At 42.3% G+C, this 18,221-nt stretch overlaps 1 protein-coding gene across 1 annotated transcript; it reads left to right on the top strand.

Annotated features, from left to right (window-relative positions):
- The first annotated feature begins 655 nt into the window (after positions 1–655).
- On the top strand, positions 656–18,219 carry arl8ba (ADP-ribosylation factor-like 8Ba). Its single transcript, XM_084316995.1, has 7 exons — positions 656–838; positions 9,506–9,586; positions 11,138–11,211; positions 12,019–12,112; positions 12,383–12,450; positions 14,228–14,298; positions 17,015–18,219. Exons 1-7 carry the CDS (start codon positions 716–718, stop codon positions 17,062–17,064), a joined length of 561 nt encoding a protein of 186 aa, XP_084173121.1. The 5' UTR covers positions 656–715; the 3' UTR covers positions 17,065–18,219.
- Positions 18,220–18,221: the final 2 nt, after the last annotated feature.

The following is an 18,221-nucleotide window of genomic DNA, read 5'->3' as shown; positions in this document are numbered from 1 at the left end:
GAGTAGAGGGAATGAAAAAGCAGCAACTGTAAATGTCCTAACCCAACCCCCTCCAATGTACAGTAAATGACCTAACCCAAGAATACATGAGACCCTCTTCTTAGAACCAAGTATGGTTTCGTCGATATTCCAATGTACAGTTTCCCCCACCCCGCCTACCCAACCCCCCCCCCCCCCCCCCACACACACACACCCAACCACCTCCAATGTACAGTCCCACCCCCCCCCCCCTCCTACCCAACCTCCTCCAATGTACAGTTTCTACGTCAAATGTATATACTCTCTTTTTTAGACTCTTTTTGTATCACAAACAGTACTGTATTTGCAAATCTGGTATGTCATAAATGTATAGATGTAGCAGTACTGTCTATCCGTGTCGTGTATGATATGTTATGATGAATTGAAAATGGGGGACCCTGATGTAAACAAGACGAAAGTATTTCTCTGGTCTGCATCCCCTTAACAATTGTGTGTATTGAGCTGTACTTTATTGTACCCATTCTGCAATCTGTTAATAAAGTTTTCAATCAATCAATCAATCAACCTGGATGCAACCTGGTCATTATCCACACGGGGCGTTGTCGGACACATTTCTGGCATACTGGTCACATGACAGCTGCTGGCTCCAACGCACTTCCTAGGTGGAAAACGCCACAACACAAACACAGATAACTGTCACTGCGAAGTTGAGTGGGACCCCATCACAATTTCAAAGATGCTGGCACTCATAAACCGGCTTTTGGACTGGTTCAAGGCTCTGTTTTGGAAAGAAGAGATGGAACTGACGCTAGTCGGTCTTCAGTACTCGGGGAAAACAACATTTGTTAACGTGATCGCAGTAAGTTTTCGGATGCTATAGCTAACGTCAGCTTACCTAGCTAGGATAACGTTAGAAAGCTAACGCGTAGCTAACGTTACCAAACTGTCCAGGCTGAGCAGCATGCTTTTTGTCTTCCCAGGACCCAGCAAAGCACACCTGACAGTTGTGTATAATAAATATTGTGTCAACAAATGTACCGGCGTTAGCTGCCAAGGTAGCTATGTTAGCTAAGCTAAGTTACCCTTCTAATGTTAAGCGTTAGTTTCCATCATATTTGTTGGCTAATAACGTGCTAGCCTGGCAAAGCTAAAGCTAGCATACTTTGCCATCTCATCGCTGGTGGCTCAGACCTTCTCGACTTTAACAATATAACGTTAATTGAACAAATAGATTCGTTGAGGGAGGATGGGCTGCTCAGCCCAACAACCACACTGCTGGCCACTGAACAGGTCCCTTGTAGCTAGAAGCTTAGAGGTGACGTACAATGTACAGTTTCTACGTCAAATGTATATACTCTCTTTTTTAGACTCTTTTTGTATCACAAACAGTACTGTATTTGCAAATCTGGTATGTCATAAATGTATAGATGTAGCAGTACGGTCTATCTGTATGTCGTGTGTGTCATATTATGTTATGATGAATTGAAAATGGGGGACCCTGATGTAAACAAGACGAAAGTCTTTCTCTGGTCTCCATCCCCTTAACAATTGTGTGTATTGAGTACTATATTGACCCATTCTGTACAGTTTTCAAATCAATCAAACGTGAATCCACCCTAAAACAACAATACATAGTCATTAAAGACAGAAGATCCGGGGCTCTTCTATTTACAATGAGAATAGGTACTTTGTAAACTCATTGTATGTATGTTTGAGCTTAAATACAACATCCAAAATCACTATATATTTTTATTTGAGACCTGTAGTGCTAATAGTGACGAACCAGAAGATGAAATGCTTACTTGTCCCCTATGGAGTCACCCTGGTATTGATTGACTGATTGAAAACTTTATTAACAGATTGCAGAATGGGTACAGTACAGCTCAATACATACAATTGTTAAGGGGATGCAGACTAGAGAAAGACTTTCGTCTTGTTTACATCAGGGTCCCCCCCACTCTTTTGATAGCGCCATCATTAGTCTTGGCTCACTTGTGTCACTGGGAGAGAGTTAGTATAGTAGATCTGGGTGGGAAATGAACAGCAGCCACCGGTCAAATGCTGTAAATTTAGACTGTGGGTGTTAGGTTAATCTCCCACTGGCCATGCTAGCAGGTACTTATAGGAGATCTGGTGTAACATGCATACTTTACTGTTGTGCAGAAACCTTGTACCACAACTTTTTAGGAATGAAGAAAAATAACCTGATTTAGTATTTAGGATATACTATGCTAATGCAATGGGTTTTTGGTTGCGTTGTATGTGCCCTAGTGGCTTTGAGCGAAGAGTTCTATTTTATAGGTCTTCTTAACCCACAAAGTAAAACACGATAATCACCTAAACTGTGTGATGACAGTGATGTGTTTCCATCATGTACAGGCCTAGTTGTTAGACAAGCAAATACAAGCAAGAGCATGTGAGAGCTCAAGACTTTAGTGAGTCAGTTGTGTTGATCTCATTCATTCACTGCTCAGTATTGGATTAGGTGTGTGAACGCGTGTGTCTTTGACAGGTAGGCTAAATAATCAAAGGCTTGGGGATAGGCTAATTTGTACCTGTTTATCAGGTGAAATAGTTAGAAGTAGCTATTGAATGCTAGGATTAAACAGCCACTGCTGCTGGTGGATAAAAAGTTACTATACTAAAGTGAGTATACAGTATGTATTATGTGGATTTCCCCCTCCAAGTCCCAAGGACACATCATTGGCACTGGCAGTAGCTATTTAGAATGTCTAGAGTGAGTAGTCAGTCTTGGAATTCCAGCTGGTGTTCCTAAGTAACACATTCTCTTAACAATCATTCAGTCTACTGCCGCCTCAACTGCACTCTTGCTAGCTAGTAGCTACATGCTGAGTGAAAGCCTCACTGGCCAGAGACACCCTTCACATCTCTAATCTAGGCGGCTGTATAGCATCATTAGCTGTTCATGCTTATCTTTTGCTTGTTGAAACACAATTCTGTCTTGGCATTCTTCTCACACAAAGTTACACAAAATTCTACTTGCACATCACCCCTATTGGTGGCTGCAGGAGTCATGTTCATATCAGCTACAGTCTCAATCGTTCACACTGCAGGGCCTTGGTGGTAGATTATCACATTTCAGTTCAATGTTGCACAAGATTGCATCCTGCATCACACAACATCCTTGCACTGGTAAAATGTGGTGCAATGACACAGTAGGGCCGTCTTTGAATAAAGACATTATTATTTGTTGGCTAATGGTCTTAGGACTTTGTCGACTGATCGATTAGGTAAATTGATTTAGTAGTGAGTTGATTTACTCGACAAATCTGTAAAATTGTGTTTCCCACAAGAAATCGCTTGTGCTTACCAAAGGTGTGCTTATCATTTTCAGGTATACAGTAACAGTATAACTGGAATTTAATTTCATAGAATAAAAGTAAAAAGAAAAAGAAAAACGAACCTAATGGACTAATAGTAGAGTCTTGGTTGACTCAGATCTAATTGACTAATTAATTTACTGATCAGGTAAGAAGGGGGGGGGGGCTAGATGACAAGCTATCAATGAGAGACAGTGATAAGACCTGTGATGGCTCCCTCCCCTGTTGTCAATGCCACCCATATTCTGTAGCATGCCACCCTGGGCGACAGTGGCTCAGGAGGTAGAACGGTAATCGGAAGGTTCCCGGTTCGATTCCTCCTCCGCCCTGCAGCATGTCGAAGTGTCCTTGAGCAAGACACTTAACCCCTGCTAACTGCTCCCGATGAGCAGTTTGGCACCTTGCATGGTTGCCTCCACCGTCGGTGTGTGAATGTGAGGCATAAGTTGTAAAGCACTATACATGCAGTCCATTTACCCTGTCCCTAGGGTTGTTGACTTGTACAGCAAATATTGGCTCTGTTGTGTGTTGCAACCCAGAACACTCACACATTCATTCTACTGAGGTAAGCCTGATGCTGGTGGCTTATGGAAGCCCTGGCCACCCGCCAGCGGTTGAAAACCACAACTCTACTCAGGTAGTATTGTTGGTTCTCTAGTCCAGACAGTTGGATTAGGCTCTGTTACATTATTTCCAGCTAGAAGAACACACACAAACTAACCTGCTGCCAACTAGCCTACCAACATGAATTTGTCTTAACCTGGAAATATGTGGAACAACCCCAGTTTATCAGATGGAATGAAAATATAATGAGGAACTAGAACCTTACCTTGTGACTCAAGCCTTGTTATATCCTTTTTATTTTTTTAATACAAGCTGAATTTGGCAAGCCATTTCTTTTTGTGCAATGTCTTGCTGCGTTGCTATGACACATATTCCTCAAATTAGATTTAGTCTGAGGAAATCATGTTTCCTTCTGGTTGGGACCATCTCTATGAAATCAAATTGAAAGCTGGACAATGTATTTGAAAGTGAAATGTAACTCTTCAAAAGAACAGTTATCCCGCAGGCAAGATTAGCCATATTGAACTGAATTGTCTCAAACCGCAGCCCTTTTCCCCCCCTTTTTTTTTTTTTTTAAACTTTGACCAGTCACCTGGTTCTTTTAGCGTTTATCGCTTTTTCTTCGCATTCATACTTGGTCAAGTTCGACCGACAGAAGCAGGCTGAAAGGGTTCAGATGGGGGGGAAAGACACTCTGGGAAAGGCACGGCTGCCGTCCGGGATTCGAACGCGCTCAGCCCCAGCCCCAGATCCGCGCGAGCGCGGTTGTCCACGGCGCTGAAATAGCACTCGCGGTACGTGGTGAGCTACTGGAGCTACCCTTTTCCCCCTTTTTAAATGTAATTTTTTTAATGATCCTCCAATCACAGTTATTGGAGGATCAAGAAAAGAGGGCGGGGCTTGAGTTAGGTCAATTGCAAATGTATTTTGTGAGAGTGTATAGTCCTGGACCTACTCAATGTTTTATACAGTGACATACTGTAGAGGGATCTTGACATTTTTGAGGGAGTGAATGGTTTGTAGTGGGTGTGGCCAGAGACCTCATGCTAACCAAGTCATTCTCAATTCTGTCACGTGAGTTTCGCACAAGGCAGGGCTTTGGCCGGTTTACTGCCCCGCTAGACTAGACACACTTAAGGCACAGTTTCCAATGTGAGATGTGGAGGTTTTGACCTGAACGTGGCTATTTCCTTTTCACGTTATCATAAAAATCAAGGTAAATATTGGACCAAATCGACACTTGTCAGACCTGTAGATCCAGCGCAAGACAAGTTCCCTCGAGGCTCGTCCAGCGACATCGCCGTGTTAACGGTGTGGAAAAAGTCCCGCCCACTTAAGGAGACGGGAACTGTTCCATCACTCATAAAACATTGGCGCAGCATCTTTGGCATGGCTTCCAGTCATAAGACCTCTGCACTCACTTCCACTTAGCTCTGGTCAGGTGACTCCACCAAGTCATGTGCTGTGAGACATGTGTGCCAGACAAAAGCTCTCCCCTCCGCAAATTACTGTCAGGGCCCAGGAGAAGGAGGAACAGGAACAACGTTGAGCTTTGATCTAAAGTGGTCATGTTTTAATACTGGAATGTTTTCTTTCTCAATAAGATGATTGACTTTCATACAAAGTTCTGTATTTTATCAGATTTGTATCAAGACTGAAAACCATACGTAACATGTTGACTAGGCCTGTACCACTGATCTCTCCACACACAAGCACACATGAATACACACGCATACACAACATTCTGCACTCGAACACACACAAACGCACCATAGGTCCCTTTAAACACACAAGAAAAGGTCACTTTAAAGGAAGGAAAAAGGACACTTTAAGAAAATAACTTGTGATTGTTGCATACTAGTTAGTAACAGCAAAACTGAGGAAAACAAAAACAAACCACGTGAACTTTGGAAATTACTCAATAATCAACTAGGATGCAGTAAAAAACTTAAAACCAGATTCTCAAACATAAACATAAAAACGGACAACACGCTCATCACAGACAAGCTGGATGTAGCCAATTACTTAAACATTTTCTTCACAAACATAGCCACAACACTGGTAAACAAACTACCCTCCCACTCAGGGCTTTATGGGGTAGAACACATAGTAGCTTACTACAAAAACCTAGGGGTCCGCAAGGACGACTTCAAGCTGGAAATGGTAACAACAGATGAGGTACTCAATAAACTGAGCGCCCTCCAACCTAACAAGGCCACTGGCCACGACAACATCCCTTCCAAATTCCTCAGAGACTCAGCAGCCACCATCACCCCAATCATCACACACATAATAAACCTCTCCATAAAACAGGGACACTTCCCCAAGGACTTCAAAATTGCGAGGGTGACCCCTCTGCACAAAAAGGGCAGCAAATTAGACCCAGGCAACTACCGCCCTGTTTCTATTCTCACCTCCATCTCGAAAGTCATGGAAAAAATAGTCTACGAACAGGTCGAAAAGTACCTAGCGGAAAAAAATCTAATCTACGAATTCCAATCTGGCTTCAGAACATCCCACTCCACTGACACATGCCTTCTCTATTTGAATGACCACATCAAACAAGAGGTGGACGCAGGCAAATACTGCGGCATGGTCATGCTGGACCTACAAAAGGCCTTTGACACGGTCAATCACTCCATTCTGATTGACAAGCTAAAAGCAATTGGTTTTGATAGTCTATCAGTGAGCTGGATGCAATCCTACCTTGAGGGGAGGGAACAGATGGTGGAGGTAAACGGTACCCTATCCCCCCCCCCTCACAGTGAGCTGTGGTGTTCCACAAGGAAGCATACTAGGACCGCTACTGTTCCTAATTTATGCAAATGACATGTCGTCAGCTTGTGACTGCAACTTGTTCCTGTTTGCGGACGACTCAGCCCTGCTGGTCTCTGACAAGAACAAGTTACAGGTTGAAAAAACCCTCAGCTCGGAACTAGGCAGAATCTGCATATGGCTCGCTGATAACAAACTATCATTACACATGGGCAAAACAGAGTCCATTCTCTTCGGTTCAAATAACAAACTCAGCAAGACCGACGGCTTCTCAGTTACAGTGGGTGACAATATTGTCACAAGGAAAGATGAAATTACCTACCTGGGTTCCATCCTAGAGGCTAATCTCTCCTGTGACAAAATGGCATCCAATGTAATAAAAAAAGTCAACCAACGAACTCGATTCTTGTACCGGATCTCCTCTCTGGTAAACAAGAATACCCTGAAGACTCTGGCAGGAGCACTCATTCAGGGGTACTACGACTATGCTTGCACCTCATGGTACCAAAGCACCTCAAAGGCGCTAAAAACAAAATTACAAACATCTCAAAACAAACTGGTCAGACTACTGCTTGACCTTACTCCTAGAACCCACCTCACCCCTGCCCACTTTGACAACCTAGGATGGCTTAGAGTAGACGACAGAGTACAGCAACTTGCAATGGGCCTGGTCTACAAGATACACTACACGACCAAGGTACCCATGTACATGTCAAAATACTTCCCAAAGGTCAGTGAATACCACGATCACAACACCAGAGGGAGCTCCACAAATCATGTTAAACCCAGATTCGGCTCAAATAAGGGACTAAACACGTTTCGCAATTATGCCACATCAATGTGGAACGCCCTACCCAAAGCTGTAAAGGAATGTGGATCACTACCCACTTTCAAAACCTCTCTCAAGGGACACCTACGGGAGACTGCAATTCAACACTGGCCCCTGTAAATATCCTAACCCAACCCCCTCCAATGTACAGTCATTTACCTAGTATGGTTTTGTCAATAGTCCAATGTACAATTTTGTTTGTTTGTACAGTGTCTCCCCCCCCCCCCCTCAATGTACAGTTTTGCTTGTATATACAGTGTGCCCCCCCCCCCCCCAACCACCTCCAATGTAGATTACCCAGTATGGTTGTCAATATCCCAGTGTACCCAACCCCCCCCACCCAACCTCCTCCAATGTACAGTTTCTACGTCAAATGTATATACTCCCTTTTCCTGACTCCTTCTGTATCACAAACAGTACTGTATTTGCAAATCTGGTATGTCATAAATGTATAGATGTAGCAGTACTGACTATCTGTATGTCATGTATGTCATATATGTCCTGATGAATTGAAAATGGGGGACCCTGATGTAAACAAGACGAAAGTCTTTCTCTGGTCTGCATCCCCTTAACAATTGTGTGTATTGAGCTGTACTGTATTGTACCCATTCTGCAATCTGTTAATAAAGTTTTCAATCAATCAATCAAAGCAAGTATAGCATTAGGGACATAGAAGAACAACTGCACATTGTATAGGAGTGTACATAGGATCCAGTGCCTTTAAGCAATTTATTACCATGTCTATTCTAGTTATTATTTTTACTACTATTACTATTGTTTTATCGCACAATCGTAGCGGGCATGGCCAACCGCATTTCACTGTATGCCCTGGTATGTATGTGATGAATAAACTCTTGAATCTTACCACCTTTTAATTATAGCTTGTTCTTTTAATTATAGCTTGTTCTATGTGAAGGCATTTAGATACTGTTATCTATACTTTTACAGTGGTTTATGAATAATGTAAAATATCAACATCAATAATTCAATACTGTATTATATAAACAGAGAAATTAAGAATATACTCTATTTATATACAAATATTCTAGTGTGATTTTTTTGTATTCATTTAGTATTTACTGTATTTGTTATATATTCATCGCAGATACACACATACACACACACATTGTTCTGCCCAGGACGTTGTGATGAGATGGTGCTGCCGGGATGTCATTGATGATGATGTGAAATGAATCATGATACCCTTTTACTTGAAGTGACCAATTCAAGATTGACTCACAACTACAAGGAAAACTCGCAACGTGGCAAAGCACCACTGTTCCCCACATCCAGGTTTTGGGAAGAACCATGACAGTCAAAGACTCACTCACTCACTCACTCACTCACTCACTCACTCACTCACTCACTCACTCACTCACTCACTCACTCACTCACTCACTCACTCACTCACTCACTCACTCACTCACTCACTCACTCACTCACTCACTCACTCACTCACTCACTCACTCACTCACTCACTCACTCACTCACTCACTCACTCACTCACTCACTCACTCACTCACTCACTCACTCACTCACTCACTCACTCACTCACTCACTCACTCACTCACTCACTCACTCACTCACTCACTCACTCACTCACTCACTCACTCACTCACTCACTCACTCACTCACTCACTCACTCACTCACTCACTCACTCACTCACTCACTCACTCACTCACTCACTCACTCACTCACTCACTCACTCACTCACTCACTCACTCACTCACTCACTCACTCACTCACTCACTCACTCACTCACTCACTCACTCACTCACTCACTCACTCACTCACTCACTCACTCACTCACTCACTCACTCACTCACTCACTCACTCACTCACTCACTCACTCACTCACTCACTCACTCACTCACTCACTCACTCACTCACTCACTCACTCACTCACTCACTCACTCACTCACTCACTCACTCACTCACTCCTTCCTTCTCAGCCTCAGCCCATGGTTTCCCTCAGAAGAAGTAGCTTCTCTAATTGTCTTTTGTCTTCCGTTTCAGTCGGGGCAGTTCAGCGAAGACATGATCCCTACGGTGGGCTTCAATATGAGGAAGGTCACCAAAGGAAACGTCACCATAAAGGTAGAGATGCTCACTCAGTTCCTTCTTTAGATCTCACATGGTCGTTAAGTCTGTTTTCCAAGTAGCTGAAGAGGAACCAACACAAGGGATCAGATGTTCCCCATTAGCGATGCACCGATACCATACCGTCATCCCGCGTTGGCTGATGACTAGATGACGGAATGTCGGAATGTTTCATGACAGATGACTAAAAACACATTTCTTCAATCGGTATCTGATTTAAAATAAAGAAATTTACTATGTCTATACTACTATCTACTATGTACTAGGCCTATACTGCTATGCTAATATGTTTATGATGATGTTCTCACCATGAAGATATGTATATGTAATATATCATGTGTGTGAATAAAAATTCATTAATTTATACTGTATGCACTAGAGTGTGGCACTCAAGTTTTATGCTGCTAGACGAACAATACCACTGACCCTTAGCCTCCAGCTGTTCCCTCCTGCTGACTCGTGCACAATTTGTTAGTTGCTTTGGATAAAAGCATCAGCTAAATGCAGGCTTCGCACAAGGTCCTTGAAGTCCTTAAAGTGCTTGACTAAAAAAATTAATTCTTGGAAAAGTACTTGAAAGTCATTGAATTACATTTTTGCAATGTCTGTGGGAACCCTGTAAATTACTAAATGTAATGCTCAGTTAATAATCAGAAATGTTAGTCCTGGAAATCGGGATCTGTAGTGTGGCATCGGTGCCTCCCCATCATCAATCTTTTTTTATCTACTTTTTCTCATCCCTTTTTTCTGTATTTTTCTCCCATCCCAATTTTTTTGTCGTTATGCCAATTCCCCCCTCCCCTTCCTGGTCGTTGTGTGCATTTGCCCCCCACTTGCCGGTCTAGGGAGCCCTGAAGTCTATCACATGCTTCCTCCGACACATTGTGGAGACAGCCAGCCGCTTCTTTTCACCTGACAGCGAGGTCTCTCACTGGGGAGGTGTAATGCGTGGGAAGATCACACTACCCTGCCCAGTTCCCTCCCTCGCTGTGCAGGCGCCCTGACCGACCTGTAGGAGTCGCTGTTTACAACGACCAGGACCCACCCCACCGGCTTTCCACCCGCTGACACTGCCAATTGTGTCAGTATGGACGACCGACCAAGCCGGAGGTACCGCTGGCAGTTGGATTCGATCCCACTGTCTCTGCGGTGGTAGACAGACGCTTGGTCCGCTGCGCTACCCGGCCGCCCTCCCATCATCCATTTCTGTACTCTTTTGTAAAAGATAATTAATAAATTTGTTTCGGAGCACCAAACAAACACCTCTGAATCAAAGTGGTCCTTGTAACCGTGCCATTTCCTGAGTTTACGCCCCTCTGCCCACATTTCTTAACACTGAATCATCATGATATTACACTTAAGATAAGATAAGATAAGATATTCCTTTATTGATCCCCTTGGGGAAATTCAGGCATCACTTGAAAAACGTAGAGGTTTTCATGGGCATGATTGGTGGTTCCTGTGTATCACTGCCGTATATCACTGTGATGTGACGGGGAAGATGGCGGTATTTGGTCAGCCGGTGATGTCACGCCTCTCTTTCCGTAGATCTGGGATATAGGAGGGCAGCCGCGGTTCAGGAGCATGTGGGAGCGCTACTGTCGGGGAGTCAACGCTATTGTGTAAGTATCTTGATTCCTGACCCCACCGGATGTCTCTACCACACTGGTGTAATTTACCAGAGAATGTCTCTGTCTTTAATACATTTTGTGTCCATAGATGTATGTGCTGTGTGTTTCATCAGATCTCTCCTTAACTTACTGAATGTCGTTCACACTGCCATTGCTTGTTGAAAATGGGTGGTTAAAGGAGACTTGAAAGTTCGCTAGGCATAGGTAATTCACGCACGTGAAAATCAATTTTTTTTCTCTAATGTTAACGTACTAAACGTAGTACTCTACAACAAGCTGTTCCAAATCTACACAACATCAATTGGGAGCACCCTGGAGTTAATAACAAGCGCACCCAGAAACTGAATGTGGAAGTTGACGTGCAGATTTGAACGGCTTGTAGTAGAGTAATACAGTAACGTTATTTTATGGCTGAATTACCTGTACATTGTACATTACTATTGCACTTTACTGTTACATTTGTACTTTGATTGGATGCCAAACCTCTTTTCGTTGTACTGTACTTGTGCTGTATAATGACAATACATTTAAATCTAATCTAATCTATGCCTAGCAACTTTCAAGACTTGAGTATTTTTACACCCTTTCTCAACATCAATGGCTGTGTGAAAACACACACTCTATACACCGATGACAACATTAGTTGAAGTCATAAAGGTGAAAAGTAAAAATTACACCAGTATGCTTATTTTTTTAATGGATAACAACCATAGATCATTGAACTAAATATGCTGTAAATGTGTGCAAAACGCCAACCGCTACTTTGGATGAGTGTTTGTCATGTTGCTCCTTCTTCAGATACATGGTCGATGCAGCGGATCGAGAAAAAGTGGAGGCCTCCAGAAACGAGCTTCATAATTTATTAGACAAACCTCAGTTGCAAGGAATTCCTGTAAGTGTTGCTCCCTAAATCAGCTTGACAATCCATATTAACTGGAGATTTTTGACATTAGTAAAACCCTCTTCCTCCCTTTCTTTGTGATTTATACCATTAGTAATACTCTCTTTCCCCCTTTCTTTGTGATTTATACCCTTAGTAATAACCCTTCCCCCCCTTTCTTTATGATTTATACCCGTGATGATCTGCTGCAGCAGCAGTAATAATGTTTAAAAAAAAAATGTATTCTGAAAACTTGAGTTGTAAATTATTGTTCATTTTCAGGTGTTGGTACTTGGTAACAAAAGAGATCTCCCCAGTGCTCTAGATGAGAAGCAGCTCATTGAAAAAATGTAAGTATGAAGGATGGTGTGTATACTATATGTGATGTCTCAAAACAAACTGGTCAGACTACTGCTTGACCTTACTCCTAGAACCCACCTCACCCCTGCCCACTTTGACAACCTAGGATGGCTTAGAGTAGACGACAGAGTACAGCAACTTGCAATGGGCCTGGTCTACAAGATACACTACACGACCAAGGTACCCATGTACATGTCAAAATACTTCCCAAAGGTCAGTGAATACCACGATCACAACACCAGAGGGAGCTCCACAAATCATGTTAAACCCAGATTCGGCTCAAAAAAGGGACTAAACACGTTTTGCAATTATGCCACATCAATGTGGAACGCCCTACCCAAAGCTGTAAAGGAATGTGAATCACTACCCACTTTCAAAAACACTCTAAAAAAACACCTACTGCAATTCGAAACTGGCCCCTGTAAATGTCCTAACACAACCCTCTCCAATGTACAGAAAATTACCATGTATGGTCTTGTCAATATTCCAATGTACAGTTTTGCTTGTACAGTTGTATACTGTATGTGACGTGTGTGTGACTTGGTGTGTATACTGTGTGTGACTTGGTATGTATACTGTATGTGACGTGTGTGACTTGGTGTGTATTAGGGATGGGTACCGAATTCTGTACTTTTGAGGTACCGAACCGAAACACGTCGGTACTACCGAGTATCGATTCAAGTGAGATACCGGAAAAAAATATATATATATTTTTTTTTACTTTTTTTTTTTTCATGTCAACGTTCACACGCACAATATACGCTTACCTAGGATTTGACTTGATTCAACAACAAAGCAGTCGGAGCAATGGCAAGCCGAAAACGGTCGAAATTGTAGTTATTTGAAGTTTGGATTTTTTTTCACGGCTGAGATAGGTAAATAAAATTTCTTGAGACTAAAGTACCGAAAAAAGGTACCGTTGGGTACCGGTATCGATTCACAGGTACCGGTACCGTATCGGTTCAAATGTGAAAGGTACCCATCCCTAGTGTGTATACTGTGTACTGTGGCATGTGTGTGACTTGGTGTGCATACAGTACTGTATCTGATGTGTGTGACTTGGTTTGTATACTGTGATGTGTGTGACTTGGTTTGTATACTGCGTGTTTGTATACTGTGTGTATGACTTGGTGTGTATACTGTGTGTGTGACTTGGTTTGTATACTGTATGTGATGTGTGTGTGACTTGGTGTGCATGGTTCTACTCTACTGTATTGTGGTTGGAATTAGTTTTCATCTATCAAGAGGAATCGGTGCCCTCTGCTGGCCAGTGGAGATGTGTGCTAATGCTTATGCTCATCCCATATTGTAGATCAGTGTTTCTCAAAGTCGGGTCTGTGGACTCCCAGGGGTCCTTGAGGGGGTTCCAGGGGGTCCCCAGCAAAATGGGGAATAGTTTGATTTCACTAATATGTTATTAATGTTGTAACTAGTAATGTTATTAATATGTTATTCACTAGAAGTTAGCACTATGATAGAATGTACAAGGACTATTCTGATCATAGGTTGCTCTCTCCTCTTATCTCCCCACCTACAGCATACAGACAGTTGTGAAATTAGACTAGAAAATATGACTAGATCATATTTAACCACAGAAATCTTCTCATATGGTGTCCATGACTTATTAAGGTATTATACATGTGGGGGTCTTTGAACCACTGCTGTAGATTGTATGCATTAAATGAGTCAGGGGTACAAGGTTGCTCATTTGAAGGGCTCACAAACTCTTTATATTTAATTGATTTATCCCTTTACTTCACTCCATAGGAACCTGTCGGCTATTCAAGACAGAGAGATTTGCTGCTACTCTATTTCATGCAAAGAGAAAGACAACATAGGTAAGTTAGAGTAGGTGGTTAATGATACATAGTGTCATTGTTGTCTTATGAGCGATGACACATAGTGTCATTGTTGGCTTATGAGAGCTGATACATAGTCTCATTGTTGGCTTATGAGAGATGATGCATAGTCTCATTGTTGGCTTATTTAATTTCAAACCTTTATTTCAACTTGTAAGACACTGATGTTACACTCATTTACAGCAATGGCAAGCTTACAAAACATAGGCACAACAAATAAGAATAAACAATAAAAAATCTGCTAAGTTACATGTCGACACATTGGTCGGAGATCATACTTTTAAATGCAGCAAAAGAAGGAAGAAGCTTCAGAGACAGTTGGAGGGCATTCCAGGTGTTGGAAGCATCAAAGGAAAAAGCAGTTCTTCCTAGTTCAGAGCAAACTTGAGGAACCCTAAAGGCCCTCCCATAGTCGAGCGGACCATACACGGAGCAGACTCCCGCGGGCTCAAAGCTGACCCAAAGGGTACTCAAAGCAGACCCAAAGCAGAGTCCAAGTGCGAAGCTCCTATTTTCTGACGTGCGGACGTCCGCGCCGCTGACTTGGTGTCACACAAAACGCTTGTCACATAAAATTGCCCGTTTTATTATCGAAATATTGGAAACGGAGATAACATACTCTTTATTTTGACATCGGATGACGACGACATGACAGAAGTTGAACAGCGTGGGGAAAATTGTGTAAACTGGCGCGAGACATGTAGGAAATTGGTCCGCGGAGATCCGCTCGACTATGAAAGCTCAAAGAGTCCAGTGGACCTCCGCAGAGTCCAGTCCGTGTACAGTCCGCTCGACTATGGGAGCACCTTAAGACCCAACGAGTCATTTATTATTTATTTATGCTTGTTATTATTTATAGGTTTTTAAGGGCTGAGAGAGTGCCAGGGCAAAGTGCATCTCATTGCATTGACTGTACACTGTAGGCCTACTTTTAATGTATGTGACAAATAAACTTGAAACTTGAATTTGAACATGTAGAATAGGTTCCAAGATTCCATTCCAACAGTGTTGTTATGTAAGGGGGAAGTTTACCAAAAAAAAAAAACTAACCTTACTGTCATGCACTTGTCCTAATAAACTAACCTACGGTACACTGTAACACGCAACACTTTGATGAACATTGTTACTCAGCTGATAGAGTTGTACCCTTCCTGATGACCTGTCGTACAGAACTTGTAAGTCGCTTTGGATAAAAGCGTCAGCTAAATTACTAAATGTAAATGTAAATGTTTACCAATAAGGTCTTTAAAAATAAACAAATACCAATGCCTTTCAACCAGAGAAGGCCATCCAACCTTTTCATAAAGGACACAGTGGTATCATATCTGTCACCAGTAATAAATCTGAGGGCAGAATGGTAGACTGAATCCAGAGGTTTAAAAGTTTAAGCCACAGCATGCCTATAAATCACATCACCATAGTCCAAAATGTACAAGAAAACAGCTTCAACAATCCTCTTTCAACTAATCATGGGAAAGCTGGATCTATTTCTGTACAGGAAACCAATTGTCTGTTGCAGCTTGGAAGCAAGAATATCCACATGGAAATTAAATGAAAATGTCTCATCGAGCCACAAGCCAAGATATTTATACAGTGACTCTCTCAATGTTAGAACCGCTCACGGTAGATATGTACTTTGTCATAATCAACATTTCTGGCTCTGGAGAACAGCGTACATTTAGTTTTACTAGCATTGGGGACTCATTTAAGATTGATAAAAGCTTCCTGGAGAACATTAAAAGAAAGCTCCAAGTTCTCAGTGGCCAACTGAACAGTGTCAGGGATACAGTACACAATAGTATCATCCACATACAGATGGGCATGACAGTCATTCAAAGAAGAAACAATACCATTAATGTAAATAGTGAAAAGGACAGGACCCGACACAACCTTGTTGCACACTTTTAGTTATGGACAAGAATTCTGATTGAGCAGGAACGGATTTCACACACTGACGCCTAGAAGATAGATAATCCTGAAACCAATCGCATGCACCACTATCCAAGCCAATACTAGATAACCTTTTTAAAAGCAGGTGATGATCAACTGTATCAAAGGCTTTTGACAGATCTATAAAGAGAGCAGCACAGTGTTTCCTCTTACCTCAAGCCAGAATGATACCATTAGTAATCAATGTGGTGGCTGAAACTGTGCTGTGATTGACTCTGAATCCAGATTGATGTGGACTTAGTATTGAGTGATTAATTACCAAGGTCTCAAGAACTTTTGCCAAGCAAGGTAGCCTGGGAATAGGACAATAATGTCCAAAAGATCCCTATCACCTCCTTTGTGCAAACTAGAGGAAATCTCTCTGTAGCAATGGAGAGATTAAACATGTATGTTAACTGTTTAGTAATAACTGGGGCAGTTAGTTTTATATATAAAAAGAAAATCTAAATTGTCCTCCAAGAGCACTTAAAAGATCAATACAGTGCAAGGCACCAGAGACGCATCAATAAGTGAAAAGGGCTGAAAGGAGAAATGACAAAACACGGGTCAACAACAATCAGTAACGGCACAAGATTGGGCCCTGTATAGTTTCATGCTGAAGACCATTTTGTCTGTTTTCCCCAAAAGTAGGTGCGGTCGGGAAAAAAGCCACAGTACCCGGATGTGCTGGTCTGATCTTTTTGATCTTTTTATCTTTTTTTCTGAGTGGCGTCTTGACACCATATGCCTTTTCTCTTCCTTCCAGATATCACCCTGCAGTGGCTCATCCAGCACTCAAAGTCCCGGAGAAGCTGAAAGCGCAGCAAGTGTCTCCCAGCTGCTGTCTGCCATGTCGCCCTCATGCTACCACTCTGTCACTCTGTGATGATGTACAGTTGTCCCTCCAACACACATGCTGCACCGTTCTGCTCGTGTTATTTTACCCTGTGATTCCTTCACAAAAAAAAACAGAAATGCACTACTTAAAAAAAGAAAGATGGTAAACCCCAGAAACCAAATATTAACAAGTCACAGAATTGTCCTATATCGAGCCCTGCCCTCTTTTCTCGATCCTCCAATCACAACTGTTGCTTCCCCTCGAAGCAACATTGGCAAGGTGCAGCACATGGTAACGAAAGAGTAGTCCCTCAAAGCGACAGTTGCGATTGGAGGATCAAGAAAAGAGGGCAGGGCTTGAGATAGCTCCATTGGCATTATCGTATCTCCTGTTAAGCTCTACTTCACAGCCTTCCTTCCGGAGTAAGAACTTTCATTTCCAATCTGCCCTCTACCCTCTCTGCATTACATGATGATTAAGCCGGGCAGTCTATAACATTATAGTATTGGGCATCCAACGAAAACACCCTCAGGATGACCATTTAGTTCGGGTTTCTTGAATCATGACATATGTTTTACAGACTGTCAAATAAGATGATGGGGGAATGTTTATGTGGACATGAAGCCCCCCCCCCCCCCCCCCCTCACAATTCACTTTCTGTTATGCTCTACTACTGTGAGATTGTGTCTGCTTGATGGCAATTTATTTTTTGCCAAAAATGAAAATGTTTCTCTTCAGGACATTTCTATTATTTTTTAGAAAGAGACCATTGAAGTAAGTCAGTAGATGAGCAGATATGTACAAATATCAAGCTGGTAAGATTTTTACTGATGTGTGTGTGTGTGTGTGTGTGTATGAATATATGATTCTATTTAAAGTTTGAATGTACTGAAGGTGAAGCTGTAGCAGGGTTGTGTGGTTGACATTGGCCTAAAAGTCTGTAATTTGCCTCAGTGGAATAATGTCCTTTGTGCTGCCTCTGAGCTGGGAGTGTGGCAGACTTTAAAGTGCCTTGTGCAATATCTCTCACCTCTTGAAGCAAAGCAGCATGCAAGGTGTGCCTACCTGAGCAAAGCAAAAACACCACTCGGATATATTCAAGAAATAAAAAGAAAAGCATGCTTTTTAATGTAGA

This window comes from Notolepis coatsorum (genome assembly GCF_963971535.1).
Source record: "Notolepis coatsorum genome assembly, chromosome: 6".
NCBI lineage: Eukaryota > Metazoa > Chordata > Actinopteri > Aulopiformes > Paralepididae > Notolepis > Notolepis coatsorum.
This window is presented reverse-complemented; position numbering and strand designations above follow the sequence as displayed.

Bases quoted from the DNA above. Each gene is read 5' to 3' on its own strand.
- arl8ba (XM_084316995.1), top strand. From the start codon at position 716: ATGCTGGCACTCATAAACCGGCTTTTGGACTGGTTCAAGGCTCTGTTT. The intron at 839-9,505 runs GTAAGTTTTCGG...CTTCCGTTTCAG, and splicing joins CATTTGTTAACGTGATCGCA to TCGGGGCAGTTCAGCGAAGA. The intron at 9,587-11,137 runs GTAGAGATGCTC...CTCTTTCCGTAG, and splicing joins AAGGAAACGTCACCATAAAG to ATCTGGGATATAGGAGGGCA.